We start from the raw sequence: 19,314 nt of genomic DNA, 5'->3' as shown, positions 1-19,314 counted from the left end.
CCAGCACAGAAACAAAAGAAACAGTATAGTTTTGTAGAAAGTCAGATGGAATTGGGTTTGAATCCCACCTCAGTTACTTAATGAGCTTGATTATTACCTCTCTGGACCTCAGTTTCCTCTTTGGTAAAATGAAGACAAAGATATCCACCTTCCTGTGGGTGTTTGTAAAAATGAGAAATGATTTGTGAAAACTTTTGTTACCTAATAGAGGAAAGCAGAAGCTAGTGGAAGGGACTGAGGCGGTGTGGAAGTGGAGGCACAGGCTCATGCCTAGACTGGATTTCAGCCCTTCATGCCTCCTGCAGTACTATGTCCTATAAGAGCCTCAACATAAAACATTGTCTATGTGAGCACAGAGTGGGGACTCGAGGGAGTCAAGACAAGGACTGACAAGTGGGGCAGCACACGGAGCTTGAGACCACAATTTGTAGAAACAACAGGCTGGATTGTTGTCTGGTTTTCCCCTAGGAGCATGCAGATCTCTGGGGCTGGGATAGAAAAGGTGGCTTTTGGTCTTGATCTAGCGCTGGAGTTCTGAAGGACAAATGCAAAGGAAGAATAGGGAGAAAAGGCCATTAAAGGTGCTGGTGAGAGCAGTTGACATGGGTACAGTACGGATAAGGAAGGTAGGGCCTGATAACTAGCAGGCAAATAAAAGATCTAGGTCAGTGGATCTCAATCAGGGGCAATTCTCACCCCTCCCCACCCCTTAAGGACATCTGGCAATGTCTAGAATCATTTGTGGTTGTAACAATTCGGAGGAAGGAGGTACTACTGGCATCTAGTGGCATCTAGAAGCCAGAGATATCAGTAAATATCCTACAAAGCACAGGACAAAGAATTATCTGGCCCCAAATGCCAATGGTGCCAAGATTGAGAAACCCTGATCAAGGGATTGTACATTCCTCACTACACTGATAAAAGCAAAGCCCTTGCTCAGATGAAAAAAGCCTTGTGGGGAAATTTATTGACCCATTAATATTTTTTGTTCCCTATGGCATCTAGAACAATATTTCTCTCATAGCAATAATAAAATGATAAAACAATAATGCTAGTAATAATAGCCAACAGTAATTGTTACAGTACAATACTATGTATTAATCACTGTGCAGTGTTTCATAGGCATTGTTTTACTTCCTTATAAATACTCCAATCCCAGGCCATAGGTAAAACTTGGGGACGTTGAGCCAGCTTTCCTCACTATCTGCGTGGTCTCCCCTGAAGGAAGATCTGGCTCCCCTTCTACTAATAATTCATAATGTCAATAGCAATAAAATGCCAACACTAAAAACTACCATTTGTTAATGCCTCTTTGTGTGTCAGGTTCAGCACTTTAATTTGTTTAATCCTCACAATGCTCCATAAAATTATTCTTATGTTCAACTTATACTTGAGAAAACTGAGGCTTAAAGAAGTTAATTGCTCGATGTCTTTCCTACATAGAATAGGAAGCAGCAAGCACTGGATGCTAACACAGGCCTATCTGTTTCCAAATCTTGGGCTCTCAGCATGTTTTCAAATAAAATTATAGCCATTCCAGCCACTCCTATACTTCCACATTTTTTAATCCAGAGGATCTCTCTCTACAAATAGACATGTTATAGGCTATCTTTTTTTTTTAAGGAGCTTTCTTTCTTGCCCTTTCTGTTTTGGGGACTATGTACCTACGTATAATTGCTACTTTTAGCATCTGGATCAGCTTCTGATAATAACTTGGGTTTATTTAGTGACAGTCATTATATATTTATTGATTGCCTCATATATGCCAGACACTATTCTAGACACTACCAGATAGAGTTGTGACCTGGACAGGCAGTGTCCCTTTGCTCCAGAACCTCTGTTCTGGTGGGGGTGATGGGCAACAAACATGTAAACAAACACATAAAATAATTTCAGGTACTGATAGGTGCTAAGAAGGAAACAACAAAAAATGTAGAGTCATGTCCTAGTGGCACTAAAGTAACCAGGGAAATACTTTGAGTTGGTAACATCTGAGTTGTGAGTAAATTGATGAAAAGAACATGGCCATGTGAAAATCTAGGGTGGAAGGTGGCAGTAAATGTTTCAAATAGAAGGAAAAACCAGAGCAAAGGCCTGAAAGCAAAAACAAATGTGTTGAGTTTGAGGATAAGCCTCTGGGGAGTCTGCAATTTACTGAACAAGAGAGAGGCCAGTGAGATGGAGGGAGATGAGACCAGGTAGAGGGGCAGGAGCCAGATCCTGCAGATCCCACACGTGAGGGGGACCGTCTCAGTTAAAGTAATGCTTTCCATTAAGTGTAACCTTCATCAAAGACTTTTAAAAAATAGAAAGTGTGGGGCTTCCCTGGTGGCGCAGCAGTTGAGAAACTGCCTGCCAATGCAGGGGACACGGGTTCGGGCCTTGGTCTGGGAGGATCCCACATGCCGCGGAGCAACTAGGCCCATGAGCCACAACTACTGAGCCTGCGCGTCTGGAGCCTGTGCTCCGCAACAAGAGAGGCCGCGACAGAGAGAGGCCCGCGCACCATGATGAAGAGTGGCCCCCGCTTGCCGCAACTAGAGAAAGCCCTCGCACAGAAACGAAGATCCAACACAGCCATAAATAAATATAAATAAAAAATTTAAAAAAAAAGAAAGTGTAATGCTTTTAAAGCAGCAATTTAATTTAACAACATTTAATATCTTGATAATTTTGATAGACAATGTGGCCAGTGCACGTGAAGCATTTTGGGGATTTACAGGTAGTTTCAATTCTAGTCCTACCAGCCATGGAACAGAGTCAATCAGATTAAGATCCTAATATTCTATTAAAGAACAGTTGAGCATATTAATTCCTTCTTATCTCTTATCAGAGCACTTAGATGGAATATTGTAATTTATTCATTCACAGAAGTAATAAATAGTTCTTGATTTCTTTCCATGTACTTGATTTTTTTTTCTATGTACTTTCCATGTATTATGTCTTCATATATATTCACCCTGCGTTTGAATATCCACAATTTTATGCAATGGAGGATCCAAGAGGTTAAGTAATATCAACAAGATCACACAGCTAGAAAGTGGTAGCACTATGATTTAAAATAATATTGTCTCTTTCAGATCCAAGGGGTACATGTATATAATTGTATATTAATACAATTTGTTTCCATGTAATACTATGTTTTGTACTTTATGCATTTAAAAATATTTTGAAAGCAATTCTTAGATTGTATACCAAAATATCAAAAAGTCCACAGTAAAAACTTCGTTCCAGATCTTGCATTATAATAGAAGTAGCTACAACATGCTGTAGAAATACAAAGGAGATGGTGACTAAACCTACATGGGGAAGGTCAGAGGAAAAGCTCCATGGAAATGATGACACTAAAGTTGAAGTTTGAAGAACCATGAAAGGAACAGAGGAGGGAAAGGAGGGCAGAGCAAACAGCAAGGGCGTATTCAGGGAATGGTTCACAGGGCTCCCAGAACTGGATCATGAGGTGGCCAGTAGGGATTGGCAGTTCATCAGTTAAGACAGGATTTAAGCCCCAGATCACAGTTGACTCTATGTGCCATGTTTAATATATTGGGTATTATCTTGGGGCAGATGGAGAACCACTGAAGACTTTTAAGTAGGACAATTGTGGTTTTGAAATAACGTTCAATAGTTTAGTATAGAAACAAAGCTCTCCATATCTTGGCTTGCTATAAGATCACACAAAGACATGGATGACAAATACAGAAATATCATTTGAAGCAAACCCTCATCTGACTTCTAGTTCCCCTTAGCCCTCACCAGCTTTCTGCTTACCTTGATCCTGTGTACCAGAGGAGCAAACAGAAACACAAAGAGCTCCACAGTAGCCATGGAGTTCTGGAAGATCTTCCGTCGGTTGTTTTCTTCTTCATCATTGGAGTTGTTTTGGCAAGGCTGCCCTGGAGAACCCTGGTTTTCCACCTGGTGGATGAAAGCACTGCTGCTGCCACCCCAGCTGGAGCCTCGGTCTGTGCCCCCAAAACGCTCGCTGTTGCAGTCCTGGGGGGCCTCCAGGAGCATCCAGTGCAGGGTATGAAGGAGCTTTGTCTCAGCGACACCCAGTTTATCCTGGTGGCCTGCATGGGACAACAACACAGTTAGGTTAAGGCAAATTCTGTGACCAGAACAACGGATGTCAACCTTGGGTGTGGGAAGAACATCCTCGCTTTGTTCTGTGGCTTGATTTCCTGAGAGACACTAGCATTTCTCTACACCACTTACAGCCACTGCTGAAAGGGTTCATCACTCTTGCTTTGGGACTTTCTAACTGGCTGCAATCTCTGCAGAATGATATGCTGACACAGGGAAAGAAACTGCATGCATCACATCTCTTCAGTCAGATACCCACATATATTTCCAAATAAGCAGCATAGTAGTTAAGAGTATGGGCTTTGAGGATAACAACTACTCCATTTTAGACAGTGTGATTAGGGAAGGCCCCTCTATAAAGGTAACATTTGAGCAGAGACCCAAATGAGGGGAAGGAACTGGTTGGAGAAGATCTTGGGGCAGGTGGCTAGGACATAATGCCATGTGGCAAAAGCAATCTGCAAAATAATCTAAACAAGAAAAATAATATGTACGTGCATGCATGCACACATACACATAATACCACAAAGTTGGGAAAAGATCTGGAGGGGAATATGACAAATTCATGAAGGTGGTTGCTTTAGGCGTTGGGAGGACAAAGGGACAACTCTGATTAGAACTCATCTTGAACAGGTGAGAGAGAGTCTTTAGCTTCTCTGTAACATTCTAATGTTTAAAAGGAGAATACATTCACATATTCTTGTAAAATTAAAAAGTTAAAAGAAAGAGAGCTAGTTCCCTCATTGGTAAAATGGAGATAACAATGACACCAATGGGAGAGAGATTTTGTCAGAATTAAATGAGAATGTGTACCCAGTGCCTGGAAAAATAGTCAGTTACACAGGTTGTTACTGTGAGTGTGATTATGAGTTACCATGAGTGAGGACAATGGTATGTCATGAAGAAGGAATGTAGGAGCACCAACCTAGCTTGTTTCTGTTTGACAGCAGGGTTGCAGTGCAGTGGAGGACATGAGGCAAGGCAGCTTGTACCAGTTCCCATCTGGAAATGCTCTGGATGGCTTCAGAGAGGGCCGGAGAGAGGCCATGAAGCTTGTTTTCTACCAACACTCGTTCAAAGGACTGTAGATACCAAAAAAAAAAAAAAAAAGTAAAATAAGAAATTAGAGATTCTGATGGGTGAAAAAATAGACAACACGGTACTGTATACCCAAAAAGACACATATCACTAGACCAAATTCTTTAGAGTGCCCTCACATTGCATTTCATTGTATATGTTGACATGAAATGAGTCACTGATAATTTCCTATTATCTACCCATTTTCACGTTTTTGATCCAAAGTATATGGCTTGAATTATTAAATGATTTTTATTTCCACGAAAATAAGCTCCCATCAAAAAGAGTACAACAACACATTTAGCTGTATGAAGGTTTTGGACGTAATATTTTATAAAATGATGTTGGGTCATTGAAGGGAGCTATCACAACTGCAGACCAAGGTGAAATGTCTTTTGTGAAAGTGTCCTGAGGGACAGAATTTATGTGAATGGGCAACAAGTGTTAAATAAGATCCAACTCTTTCAACAGATCTGATTTTGGGGTCTCTGAGCTATTCCATGTCCCTAGAAATGATGTGGCACAGGACACTCCTTACATAATGCCTAGAACCATAAAGATTGTTCATCTAACTGTTAAATAAAGAGAGAAAAGGAGGGAAAGAAGAAAGGAGGGAGGGAGGAGGGAAATAAGCCATTTTTGCTTTGGTGGTTTATTAAATCTTCTATCCTGGCCAGGGATACTTTCAGCAAGTGAAGCACCCCACCCCCAAGCCCCAAAACAAGTTGACCTACTGAGTTGTTTTTTCTCTTTGAAGGTGGAGGAGGATATCATTATAAGGTGTTGGGGAAAGTGCAGCTACCAAATATCAGAATAAATTTAATAAACATTTGACTTGTATGAACAGAACCTGCTTGCTACTTGATGTCCCAAATGGTCTAGAGAACTGTGCTCTCCCCAAGTGGTCATAACACCAGTCCCAAGTGCTCAAGCTGTAATACTGGAATTATTAGGATACCTGAGAAAAAATATGGCTTAATACAGAGATTCTCCAAAGAAAGCTATTTACCTTTGACTCAAGAAAAGAAAATACATTCACCTTCATAATGAAAGGCATGCTGAGGTTTGGCAAGGAGTGCAATCAGAGATGTAATCTTTGGGGTTTTCTTAAAGAAACCAGATAAAGGCAGATCCAAATACTTTTAAATTCCTCGGCCCTCAGGTATCTAAGTATTCATTAAGTAAAGGGTGAGTATGTTAGACATTAAAATATTATAAAGAATTTATACAGTCTTGATGAATATACTTTCAGAGGATGAGTTATATATTTTATAACCTCAGGAAGCTTTAGATACTTAATGCCATTTTCTTCTTGAATGTTACTAATATAACTTTTTGTAATTTTAAACCCTGGAAATTGTTTTCTATACTTACATCACTCTCTATCTATCTATCTGTATCTATGAATGGGACTTACTTGATATTGTGTGACAACATTAAAATGTCAGACCTATCTTTGCCAAGAACAGAGAAAAGTCAGGGTTATTTTAAGCTAGTATAACTGTAAGCATGATTTGAGGAAGGCTCAGAGATTTCAGGTGTCAAATTACTTTAACTTGAGCTAAGTACAACAAATTCCATTAAAAGGTCCTTATTAAAAAGTTAGATTTAAAAAAATATCTGTGACAATACTGAAGGGCAGGAAATGCAACAAAAAAAATTCTTATTTGAGTGTGTGCTGTGCACGTATGTGTATGTATGGGGAGAGGTGTTTAATTTTCCAATTGGCTTCCATAATAGTGTGTGGCCCTAACACATTTCAGAGCTCCTTACTAGAAGGTCATTTGCAAATATCATGGCAATATCCAAATGGGTAGGGTTCCACTTTTAGGTTATAATATATGCAATGTAAAGACCTTTATGTGAGTTCCAATTTTTAATGAAGTCTTTGAAAAGCCCATTTTAATTTTGCTTCACGTTTTTGTGTCTTCTTCTCAATTTGTAAAAAGACAATTTGTAAGGCATGGGATTCCCTTAGAATCTCAGGACAAGGGCACTGTATTTTGCATAAATATTAATAGCATTATTTTCATAATTATTTCATATCGTCCACTTCAGACTTGCACAAAAAATGGAAGACATAAAAGTTCAGAATTGCATATTACTTTGAGTAGGTCATAGGCTCTCATTTTATGAGCTTCCACTATATAACAGTTTTGATCTTGTTGATTAAGGATTTGACTTATTATACTTGTCCTTGTTCTGTTATCTTCCCACACTCTCTTCTACTGCTCTACCCCTCCCCACTTAGGGCCTTTAGACTTGCTTTCCCTCTGCTCTGCCCTCAGCTATTTCTCCCTCCCTTCCTTCAAATCTTTGTCCAAGGGTCACATTGGCAGGCAAACCTTATCTATCCACTACTTCTAACATGAAATCTCCACCCTAGTGCTCCTTAATGTCCTTTCTTGCTTAATTTTTCTCCATAGTGCATATCACCATCTGGCTGGCTATGTATTTTACTCATTTATGAGTGGGCTGTCCCCCTCCCAGTAGAATGCAAACTCTATATTTGTTTTGATTATTGCTCTATCTCGTCATCTAGAACAGCGCATGGCACATAGTAGGTGCTCAATAATATTTGCTGAGTGAATTAATATATACAGTCAGTACAATTTAAATTCTTTCTTTCAAATTACCACACAGTATATGCAAATAGTCATTAAATGGTGAATATCACATACCACACAAGAGGCTTCATATTGCTTCCCCAGTTTAGGCCTCAAAAATGCACTGAAAAATTAATAGAAATAATTGTTTTAAACACAAGTAAAATTATTATTAGAGCATCCTTATGACATATTTTCAACGAATAAGACATAGTGCTATGAAACAAAATTCACGCCTCCCTATGGCTTGTTAATGAGCAGGTATTAAACTGCTGACGACATTTGCTTTTATATGTGTAATTACATACATGAAAAAGCTGTGGATTTGTACGTTTTCTGTATCCAGTCTTATTCTGAAGACTTTTTACCTAATCGGATTCTAAATCACCAATGGTCAGTAGCGTTGCATTACTCATGTGTACCATCATTTCAAAAACTGAAAACTGAACACAGCTTGTAGCATATGATTTTCAGAATCTAATTTCTTATCTGATAAATCTCTAAAATAATAATAATAATAATAATAATAATAATAATAATAATAATAATAATAATAATAATAATGGAAACCTTGTTTCCTGTTTATGGAAATAGGTTTCAGGTTTTTCCAAGAAAAAAAAAATTTTTATCAAAAATGATTCTTCTCAGAGGCTTTAACCAGGAAGATTACACTAGCTGAATCCGAGCAAAAATGGTTAACAAGTGGGCATAGCAGATATTCAACAAACAGGAGCTGGAAAAACAACAGGTCACCGGGCTGGAATTACAGCAGGAGATGGAGGGGGGACTGGACACAGGAGCGCAGCCAGTCATAATTATCTTCCCTAATTCCCCGCCCCCTCTCCCTAGGCTCTCTGCCCTCTCACCCCTTAAATAATGTATATATTTATTCTACAGCTGCCAACCTGCTGGTCGTCAAACTTCACTGAAATATTTTTTAAATGCGTGTTTTTAAGCGGGTGCACAAGGCTTGATTTCCAGCCCCAGAGAGGGAGCTGCAGGCTGTGGCGCGGCCTCGGCAGCAGCGGCAGCAGCGGCAGCAGCGGCAGCGGCGACGACGACCCAGGCGGCCCCAGGAGCGCTCCCAGCCCGGGGCGGCCCACGGTGCGCCCTCTGCGCCCCTCACCTGGTTTGCCGCCACAGGAAGGTCTGGATGGGCAAGGGGATGCCGCGGCCGCTGTCTTGCTCTTGGCCCTCGGAGCTCTTCCTCTTCACCATGATGGTGGCTCCTGGGAGCTCTACTGCAGGACCCAGCGCTGGCTCCTCGCTAGCCGCCGCCGCCGCCGCCTCCTCCCGCTGCTCTCCCCAACTCTCATCCCCTCCTTCCCTGAGGCAGAGCAGCCTCCCTCCGCCCTGATCCCCCGTCCCTCTCCCCTTCCCCAGCCCCTCCCCGCGCGTGGAACATGGCTGCGGGAGGAGGGGAGGGCTGGAGGAACCGAGGAGCGAGGACGGGGGCGCTCGGAGAAGCTGTCCGCCTCGCCGCCCCCGCGCCCTCTCCTTGCTTTCAGCACCTCCCACTGTGGACAGCGGCCCGCGCCGGACAGACCGGCGGGAGACAGGAGCAGGGGTCAGGTTGAGCAGCCGTGGGATGGCCAAAAGGGTCCAAGTTCCGCATCGCACGCAGGTGCCCTGCGTGGCCTCTTGAGCCCCCAGAATTCGGCTTCCTCCCCTCGGAGCTGCACCCCAGGAGTGTCCCCTGTCCTGCTTCCCAACCTTGGCATCTGAAGAACTGTCACGTTCTGGGGAGGAGGAGCTTTGGGGGAACCGCAGAGCAGTCACTAACCCTGGCATCCTTCGCACGTCTAGCAAGGAGGTCAGGAGTCCACCCTCGGGATTCAGCAGAAGGAGAACATGAAAATTATTAGAAGTGTAAACCAGGAAGGAAGCAAGTTTGGCAAAACGGAAAGCTTGAAAGTTCTCTGATGTGAGAATTTATTGTAAAAGGGTAACCACAAGAAAGTAACCATGCTTGTTTTGCCAAAGCAGAAATATTGCCAAACTAACTAGTTGTGGGTATCAGTTAATTACAACTTGAGAAAGAACATGTGAATCATGCTGTTAGAAAATGAAGTTTATTAGAGTCCATCAGTGCACTTGGATGATCCTGTCTATTCCACTGATATCTGCCATTTTACTTGAGCTGTCATAGTCAAAGCCCTGTACTATAGTTTATAAGTAGATTATTGCTAGATGTTTCATCTGGCAGTAAAACAAGTAGGGGGCGGGGTCAACAGTGAAGCAGTGTGAGTAAGAAACCATTGCTGTGGATCCAAATACTTGCAAATGAACATAGTCATACACCAGTTTGAGCAAAGGTATTGGTGTGATCCATGAATGGAGAATCAGACACCCCAGGGCCTAATCTCAACAGATAGAAATATCTTCTATTAACTACATGTGTGTCTACACCATATAGAGAGAACTATATGGTATGTACTGGTATTTTCAGTCACAGAAATAAATTCTTCATTTAATTTCTTAAAGTTTTTTTTTTTCCTTTTTAACCATTGGACAAAGAATCTTATAATTAGTATCAGCAGCTCTGTAAGGAGGAAAAAAGATGACAATGATGTTTTATAACACCAATGAGTAACTTCATTTCTTAGAATTATGTGATAGTCATGTTTTTTCAGTTATTCATAGATACTTTCCATTGCTTAAGATTATAAATATCTAGGGCTAGGACACACAAAGGAAACTTAGAGATAGTCCACTCCTATTTCCAAATTTTACTGATAAGGGTGATGAGGCCTAGGGTTATGAAGTGACTTCCTAGCTGGTTCATGGTTAGGACCCAAAGGAGAAGCAAGTCCTTATGATTCTCATCACAGAGCTCTTTTCTTTTATAGGCTATATGGTAAATAAGTTTTCTCTCTCATGCCAACTCAGATCAATTGGTAGGGCCTGGCTGTTGAGAAAGACTGTGGAGATAAGGCCCAGGTACTTCAAGAAAAGACTGCTGTTATTGATTAGTGCTGTCTGCTATGTCAACAGCATAGGGGAAATTACACACATTTGTTATTTCTCAAAGGTATTCTTTATACACGATCTTTGAGGCTAACTTTCAATATTTCTTCTGCCTCTCTTGTAGCTGCCATCACGCACAATGTGACTTAATGTCGTCAAAGGTATTCTACCCTAGGAGAGGTAATATGTCTCAGTGTACCAAAGTTAGATTTGATCATTAGGAAATATGTCATTCTCAGTTTGGATCTTCATTGGGTTTTCTTGAGCTGTTTCTCATTTCTCATGTTGCTAAATGTCTTGGGCTTCTGCATTATTATGTTGTGACCTGTCTGATTAGGATCTCAAAGCTGCCAGGACAGGGCTAAAGCTCTGAGCACAGGCTGACTCCAGTTTTGCTCCTCTTGAAGTTATCTTTTAATATGAATCTTGAAACAAAGAAAGATAGATTCTAAATAGTTTATTCATATTTACTGAGTCCATTTTACATGCCAAGCACTAATCTATATAGATTCCTGCTTATAAGGAACTCACAGCATTGAAGGGAAGACAGATAGGTAAAGAAAAGGGTACAATGGGAGACATGATACAAATTTACTTATGAACAAAGGGACAAGGCAGAAAATGTGGGCAAGAATCAGATAGAGAAAGATTTTGTATGGCAGTCTACAAAGTTTGGATAGGAAGATTTTAAGCAGGGCAGTAAACACTTCATTTCCATTCAAAAGTGATTGATATGACTGGAATGTAGAGGTTATTTGAAATAGGCAAGAGTTGTATGTGGGAACCTAAGTCTGGAGATTAGAAAAATATCCTATGAGATCCTGAACTAAGGATGTGACAACAGAGCTAGAGATAAGGAGATGAGTTTGAGTGGACTTGCAGAGGCAGAATAGATAGGACTTGATAACAAAGTGGGCATGGGGAAAGAAAAATAGCACAGTGGTTAAAAGCTTAGGTGTTGAGCCAGACAGTTTTGACTCTAGCCCTACCTCGTATTAGATATAACACCCTGGGAAAGGTTCTTAAATATGGTTTTCAAGTAATAGTATTGATACTTTCTCCATAGAGATGTTGTGAAGATTAATGTTAATACTTGTAAAGAATTTTAGAGAGTCCCTGATCTATACTAAGCCTTCAGTAAATATCAGCTGAAGCTCTAAATTTTCTATTTTGAGCAACTGAGTAATGATGATCTCATTCAAAGAGAGAAAAAGTTGGCAAGAAAAATCATGTTCTTATTTTATGAGTGTGTATGGGAGAATTAATTAGTTTTCCTTGAGTAGCTATTGGAAATTCCAATGGATACCATGAAGAGGCAGCTAGAAATATGGATGTGGAGCCCAGAAGAGTTAACAGGGTAGGATAGATTGATTAACACTGTATAAAAGATAGTGAAACCATGGAAGTAGATAAAGTAATTCAGGTGAACATACGGAAAGAGAAAAAAAGAGCGCAATTTGGAAGTATAGGGGACAACAACGTTAGTCTTTTGTCACAAAAGATGTTTTTGAGAGGTGACAGCATAGGATAGGATAGTGGGGTAGGCAAAATTCTAAGATGGCCCCCAAGATTCCTGCCCCCTGCTAAACATACACATCTTCTCCAAGTTATTAATAAAAACCATACTAACCTAGGTGCTGTGGTGAAACAATTTACATAAACTTTAAGATTTTTTTAAAAAATTATTATTAATAGACTATTTCTAAGAGCAGTTTTGGTTTCAAGAAAGAATACACAGAGAGTTCTCATATATTCTCTCTTTTCCAGCTCACAATTTCTCCTTTTAACAACTTGCATTGGCATGGTACCTTTGTTATTATTGATGAGCCAATTTGATACATAATTAACTAAATCCATAGTTTACATTAGTGTTCACTCTTTATGTTGTAGAGTTGTATAGGTTTTTCCAAATAATGTCATTTATCCATCATTATGATATACAGAGTAGTTTCATGCTTTAAAAATTTTCTCTGCTCCACCTAATTCCTCCCTGCTCCTCCCCAGCCCCTGGCAACCACTAATCTTTTCACTGTCTCTATAGTTTTACCTTTCCCAGAATGTAATATAGTTGGAATAATACAGTATGTAGGTTTTTCAGACTGGCTTCTTTCACTTAGCATTTAAGTTTCCTTCATGTCTTTTTGTAACTTGATAGCTTATTTCTTTTTATCGCTAAGTAATATTCCATCTGTATGGCTGTACCACAGTTTATTTATCCATTCATCTTTTTTTTTTTCTTGGCCGTGCCGCATGGCTTGTGGGATCTTAGTCACCCGACCAGGATTCAAACCTGGGTCCTTGTCAGTGAAAGCATGGAGTCCTAACCACTGAACCGCCAGGGAATTCCCTATCCATTCGTCTATTGAAGGACACCTTGGCTGCTTCCAATCCTTGGCAATTATGAGTAAAGATGCTACAAACATTTTGTGTGCAGGTTTTTGTGTAGATGTAAGTTTTCAACACATTTGGTAAAATACCTAGGAGTGCAATTGCTGGACGATTTTTTAAGACTGATTAGCTTTGTAAGAAACTGTCAAACTGTCATCCAAAGTGTCTGTACCATGGAATTTTTTTTTAAATAAGAGATTTGGACATATTTATGGACCAGAATTAAAGGGTCATTTTAGAAGGAAATGTTGAGCATATTTAAGAGAGAGAATAATTAATTAACCAGGTTCTGGAGCACAGCTGGATTTATCATTCTTTGGGGGAAAAATAATTCCTAGGATGGGAGATAAAAAGGAAGAATGGTAGAGCCTAAGTTAGAAGGAAAAGAAGAAGAATGAGAATATGAGAGTGTTCAGGCTTGATGGCCTATGTAAGCTGTGAAGTAATCAATAAGGTCATTTTTAAAGAGTGATATTTAATAGATAAAAGTAGGGTGTTTGTCAGAAAAATATTAATAGCAGGTAGCATATACTGAGTACTCGTTATATGTCAAGGTCTGTTTTAAGTGTATCAATCAATTGATCCAAAAAACTCTGCTGTCAAAACTTAAAGTAGAGAAAACTGAGCCACAGAAAGGTTACATAACCTGCCTGAGGTTACACAGTAAGTGCTAAAAGAAACTGTAAAGTCTGGCTTCAAATTATACCCTAACTTTCTATTACAATACTGAGTATTGTGAAGTTGTGAGGGTTTGGAAGAAGTGCTATGAATCATGTAAATGAGAGCTACTTAAGGACATATGAAAGAACTTCTCTGTTGATGGTAGAAGATGAAGAAGAGCGAATGGTCCTTTCCATTTCCAAATCCCCTTAAGGCAATGAGTCATATGGAGGTGGAAAAAAAATCTATAATAAGCATTGTAAAGATCTGTTTTCAAAATAACATTTTAGTGGAGAATTAAGATTACCATGATGGTTCACTTCTCATACCTCACTGAAAACCTCCAAATACTTTTTGCCTTTGGGGAAGAAACCTGCCTTCCCTAAATGCTTTCCTCTACACTGCCTTCTTTAATATATTTCTTTTTCAATTCAGATGAACACTGTTGGAGGAAAGCTAAGAACTGAGTTAATCTGTCAATCATAGCACCAGGGTTAATAAACCAGTCCATGATTATCACTGCATATCATCATCTCACCGTGCAACACATTGAATTGGATGTGGAGCTTTCCCAATGATGGCACTCAGTGATGGAGTGGCTTTGGGTCAGAAGAGGAAACTGGCTACTGGGCTTTAGGAAGCATGTGAAAGGAAATTGCAAGAAGATCCACACAGATGTAGCTAAATATATGTCAGATTTGAAGGTTATCCTCTCTTTTAAATGGAAGGGTGAATTTTGATAGTGGCCAGGAGCCAAGTTGTCAGATGAGTATGTAAATAAACATTCTTTGCAAATAAACTGAGCAGAGGAGAACTCTGTCTGGATTTTGGAAAAGATTGCTTTAGTAAGCAGAATCCAGGATGCTGTGTTAATATATGAAGAGTTTGTAGTAATATAAACACTCATAGTAATTAATAAAAACAGTTTTGGCAAGAGCCCACTGTTACTCTACAGCAACCCACTAGAATTTGAAGATGAAGCATGATTGCTGTTGTCATGTGTCTATCAGTCAAAGTGTACAATGAAAATATTGACGCTGTAGTTTTGGAGTTTGAGGGGAGAGGCCACACCCATTATGAAGGAGTGACTATATCCCATGTGTCTTGGGTATCCTTAGCCCAAATAGCTGATATCTCTAAGGACAGCAGTCTCAGTGGTCCCTCAGTGAGAAGAACAAAGCTCCAAATCCCAAGTCCATACTCATCTGATCTCCTTACTCTGGTTTGCAAGGCTCTCCATGATTGATTTCATTACATACAACTCTTACCACTCTACTTTGCTCTAGATACTGTCTTCCTCCATATCTTTACAAGGCTGGTACCTTTTCACCATTCAGGTCTCAGTCCAAATATAACCTTGTCATATAAGACTGTTTATTAACCTGCCTGAAATTGTCTTCCTTATCCTGTTCCAGAAATATTATTATTTCCCCCTGTTTTTTACTTCATAAAATTTATCATTCTCTGAATATCATATTTACTTGTTTTAATGTTTGTTCGGTCTAGAGAATAGCAAGAGAATCTATAAGATATTCAAGAATAAATCTAACAAAACATTTAATACCATTGTGGAAAAAACACCATAAATTGTTTAAAGTCATAGAGACTGGCAAAAATACCATGTTCCTAGGTAGGGAGAGTCATTTTCTTAAAGATATCTTGCATTTAATCAACAAAGTATTAGGATCCATAATATATGAAGATTTATTGCAAAATCAATAAGCAAAGACAAAATTTGAAAAATGAGAATATGCTCATATCTCATCAGTGGTCCCAATATTCAATATGCTCAGTCTCATGAATAACCTGGGAAATGTAAATAAAAACAATTTTATTTCTCTCCAAATTCATAAAGTTAAAAAACTTTAAAAGTCTGATAACTTTTAGCTAATGCAATGAAACAAGAAAAGGAAATAAAATGTATACACATTGAGAAGGAAGAAAAAAATAAAATTTTGTTCACAAATGACATGATCATCTGTAGAGAAATTTCAAAAGAATTGACAAAAAAAAAACAAAAACTCCTCTGGAAAAAATGATTATAGCAAGGCTGCAGAATGCAAGGTCAATATACAAAAGTCAATCACTTCCCTATACACTAGCAATGAGCAAGTGGAATTTGAAATTAAAAACACAATACCAAGTATGTTAACACCCCTCAAAATGAAATACTCAGGTATAAATCTAAAAGTACATGTACAAGAACTATATGAAAAACAGTATAAAACTCTAATAAATGAAATCAAAAAGGAACTAAAAAATGGAGAGATATTCCATATTCATGGATAGGAAGACTCAATATTATCAGGACGTCTGTTCTTCCCAAATTGATCTACAGATTCAATGCAATCCCAATAAAAACAACAGCAAGTTATTTTATGGATAGTGACAACCTGACTTTAAAGTTTGTATGGAGACCCACAATAGCCCACAATAGCCATCACAATATTAAAGAGAAACAAAGTTGGAGGACTGACACTACCCAACTTTAAGACTTACTATAAAGCTACAGTAATCAAGACAATGTGGTATTGGAGAAACAATAGACAAATAGATCAATGGAACAGAATAAAGAGCCTAGAAATAGACCCACATAAATATAGTCATTGATCTTTGAAAAGGAGTAAAGGCAATACAAGGAGCAAAGATAATTTCTTCAGCAAATGGACTTCCACATGCAAAGAAATGAATCTTGACACAGACCTTACATCTTTTAAAAAAATTAGTTCAAAATGGATCAAAGACCTAAATGTAAAACACAAAAGTATAAAACTCTTAGAAAATAACATAGAGGAAAACCTTGATAACCTGTAGTATGGCAATAAAACCCATTTTTTGTGTGTGGCATAAAATGATGTTTTAGATGAAACACCAAAGGCACAATCCATGAAAGAAGTAAGCTGGACTTCGTCAAAATTAAAAACTTCTGCTCTGTGAAATGCAATGTCAAGAGAATGAGAAGATGAGTCACAAACTGGAAGAAAATATTTGCAAAAGACACATCTGATAGAGGACTGTTATCCAAAACATACAAAGAACTGTTAAAATTCAACAATAAGACAACAAACAACCCCATTTAAAAATGTGCCAACGACCTTAACAGAACCTCACCAAAAAGACAGACAGATGTCAAATAACATATTAAAAGATGTTCCATATCATATGTCATCACAGAAATCCAAATTAAAATGTCACTACACACCTTAATAGACCCAGACCCAGAACACCGGCAACACTAAATGCTGGTGAGGATGTAGAGCAACAGAAACTTGATACATTGCTGGTGGGAATGCAAAATGATACAGCCACTTTGGAAGACAGATTGGCAATTTCTTAGAAAATGAAACATATTCTTACCATAAAATTCAGCAGTCACACTCCCTGGTATTTAACACAGATGAACTGAAAATTTATGCCCACACAAAAATCTGCATGTAGATAATTTTGGCAGTTTTGTTCATAATTTCCAAAACCTGGAAGCAACTGAGTTATCTTTCAGTAGGTGAATGGATAAACTGCGGTACATCCAGAAAATGAAGTACTATTCAGCATTAATAAAATGAGCTATCAAGCTATGAAAAGACATGGACGAGCTTAAATACATATTACTAATTGAAAGAAGCCAATCTGAAAAGGCTATAAACTGTAAGATTCCAACTATATGATATTCTGGAAAAGGCAAGACTATGGAGACAGTAAAAAGATCAGCTGCTGCCAGAGGTTGGTGAGGGAGTAGAGGTGAACAGGTAGAACACAGAGGATTTTTCAAGCAGTGAAAATACTCCATACGATACTATAATGATGAATGTATGTCATTATACATTTATCCAAACCCATAGAATGTACAACGTCAAGAGTGAACCGTGAGATAAACTATGGATTTTGGGTGATTGTGATGTGTCAATGTAGGTTCATTACTTTAACAAATGTCCCACTCTAGTGGGATAATATGGGGGATACAGATAATGGGAAAGGCTATGCTGGTGTGTGGGCAGGGGATAAATGAGAAATCTCTGTACCTTTCTCTCGATTTTGTTGTAAACCTAAAACTGCTTTAAAATAAAGTCTTCTAAAAAGTCTGGTCATACCAAGTTTTGTCAAGAATAGAACTGCCAGCGAGAACTTAATTTATAAAATAATTTTGGAGACAAATGTGGCAATATCTAGGAAAACTGAAATATATGTACACTTCAACAATACCCAAAGTAGACTTTGGAGGATTTATCACACATATGCACAAAAAGATAAGAACAATAATTACTCATAAAAACATTTTAGTGAATTCTAAGCATCCTATGCATATCCATATATAGGAGAATGGATAAATTATCTATGACACATTCACACGTTGGAATAATATATAGCAATTACCATGTATGAATTAGAGCTCCATGTATCAACATGGGAAATTTTCCAAAATACAGTGTCGATTGAACAAAACAACTGCAGAATTATCTTATGGTACAATAACATTTACTTTAGAAGTTTAAAATACACAAAACAATGCTATATATGTTATGTATATTTAGGCATAATAATGTAATGAAAATATGTTTGGCTATTATCCTGACCTGAGCTTCCCAGGAAACGCCGGCTTGAAACAATGGTTTACATGTTACTTCTTATTAGGGAGTGCAATTCAAGGGGGTGGAAGTGAACTAAAAATAGATTAGGTAGGGAAGGAGGCAAAGCTAATAGGATGGTGCATTACCAAGCTGAGTACTACTTTGTATCAAAAGCAATCGCTTAACACCTATCCTTCTCAAACTCTTCCAAAATATAGCAGAGGGAGGAACACTCCCAAACTCATTCTATGAGGCCACCATCACCCTGATACCAAAACCAGACAAAGATGTCACAAAGAAAGAAAACTACAGGTCAATATCACTGATGAACATAGACGCAAAAATCCTCAACAAAATACTAGCAAACAGAATCCAACAGCACATTAAAAGGATCATACACCATGATCAAGTGGGGTTTATCCCAGGAATGCAAGGATTCTTCAATATACGCAAATCAATCAATGTGATACACCATATTAACAACTTGAAGGAGAAAAACCAGATGATCATCTCAATAGATGCAGAGAAGCTTTCGACAAAATTCAACACCCATTTATGATAAAAACCCTCCAGAAAGTAGGCATAGAGGGAACTTACCTCAACATAATAAAGACCATATATGACAAACACACAGCCAACATCATCCTCAATGGTGAAAAACTGAAACCATTCCCACTAAGATCAGGAACAAGACAAGGTTGAACACTCTCACCACTATTATTCAACATAGTTGTGGAAGTTTTAGCCACAGCAATCAGAGAAGAAAAAGAAATAAAAGGAATACAAATTGGAAAAGAAGAAGTAAAGCTGTCACTGTTTGCAGATGACATAATAGTATACATAGAGAATCCTAAAGATGCTACCAGAAAACTACTAGAGCTAATCAATGAATTTGGTAAAGTAGCAGGATACACAATTAATGCACAGAAATCTCTTGCATTCCTATATACTAATGATGAAAAATC

At 38.6% G+C, this 19,314-nt stretch overlaps 1 protein-coding gene across 3 annotated transcripts in view; it reads right to left on the bottom strand.

Moving 5' to 3' along the window:
• Positions 1 to 8,987, bottom strand: part of UNC80 (unc-80 homolog, NALCN channel complex subunit) — a 236,575-nt gene extending 227,588 nt beyond the window's left edge. For all 3 annotated transcript variants that reach the window (XM_061204567.1, XM_061204557.1, XM_061204576.1), the window contains exons 1-4: positions 8,896 to 8,987; positions 7,845 to 7,893; positions 5,012 to 5,168; positions 3,772 to 4,073 (exon numbers count right to left, since the gene is read on the bottom strand). In XM_061204567.1, the coding sequence (XP_061060550.1) occupies positions 3,772 to 4,073; positions 5,012 to 5,168; positions 7,845 to 7,893; positions 8,896 to 8,987 (600 nt within the window). The remainder of the gene's footprint in view (positions 1 to 3,771; positions 4,074 to 5,011; positions 5,169 to 7,844; positions 7,894 to 8,895) is intronic.
• Positions 8,988 to 19,314: the final 10,327 nt, after the last annotated feature.

The sequence above is a fragment of the Eubalaena glacialis genome, chromosome 1, assembly GCF_028564815.1.
Source record: "Eubalaena glacialis isolate mEubGla1 chromosome 1, mEubGla1.1.hap2.+ XY, whole genome shotgun sequence".
Lineage (NCBI taxonomy): Eukaryota > Metazoa > Chordata > Mammalia > Artiodactyla > Balaenidae > Eubalaena > Eubalaena glacialis.
The sequence above is the reverse complement of the archived record's forward strand: the minus strand, read 5'-3'. Positions and strand labels throughout refer to the sequence as shown.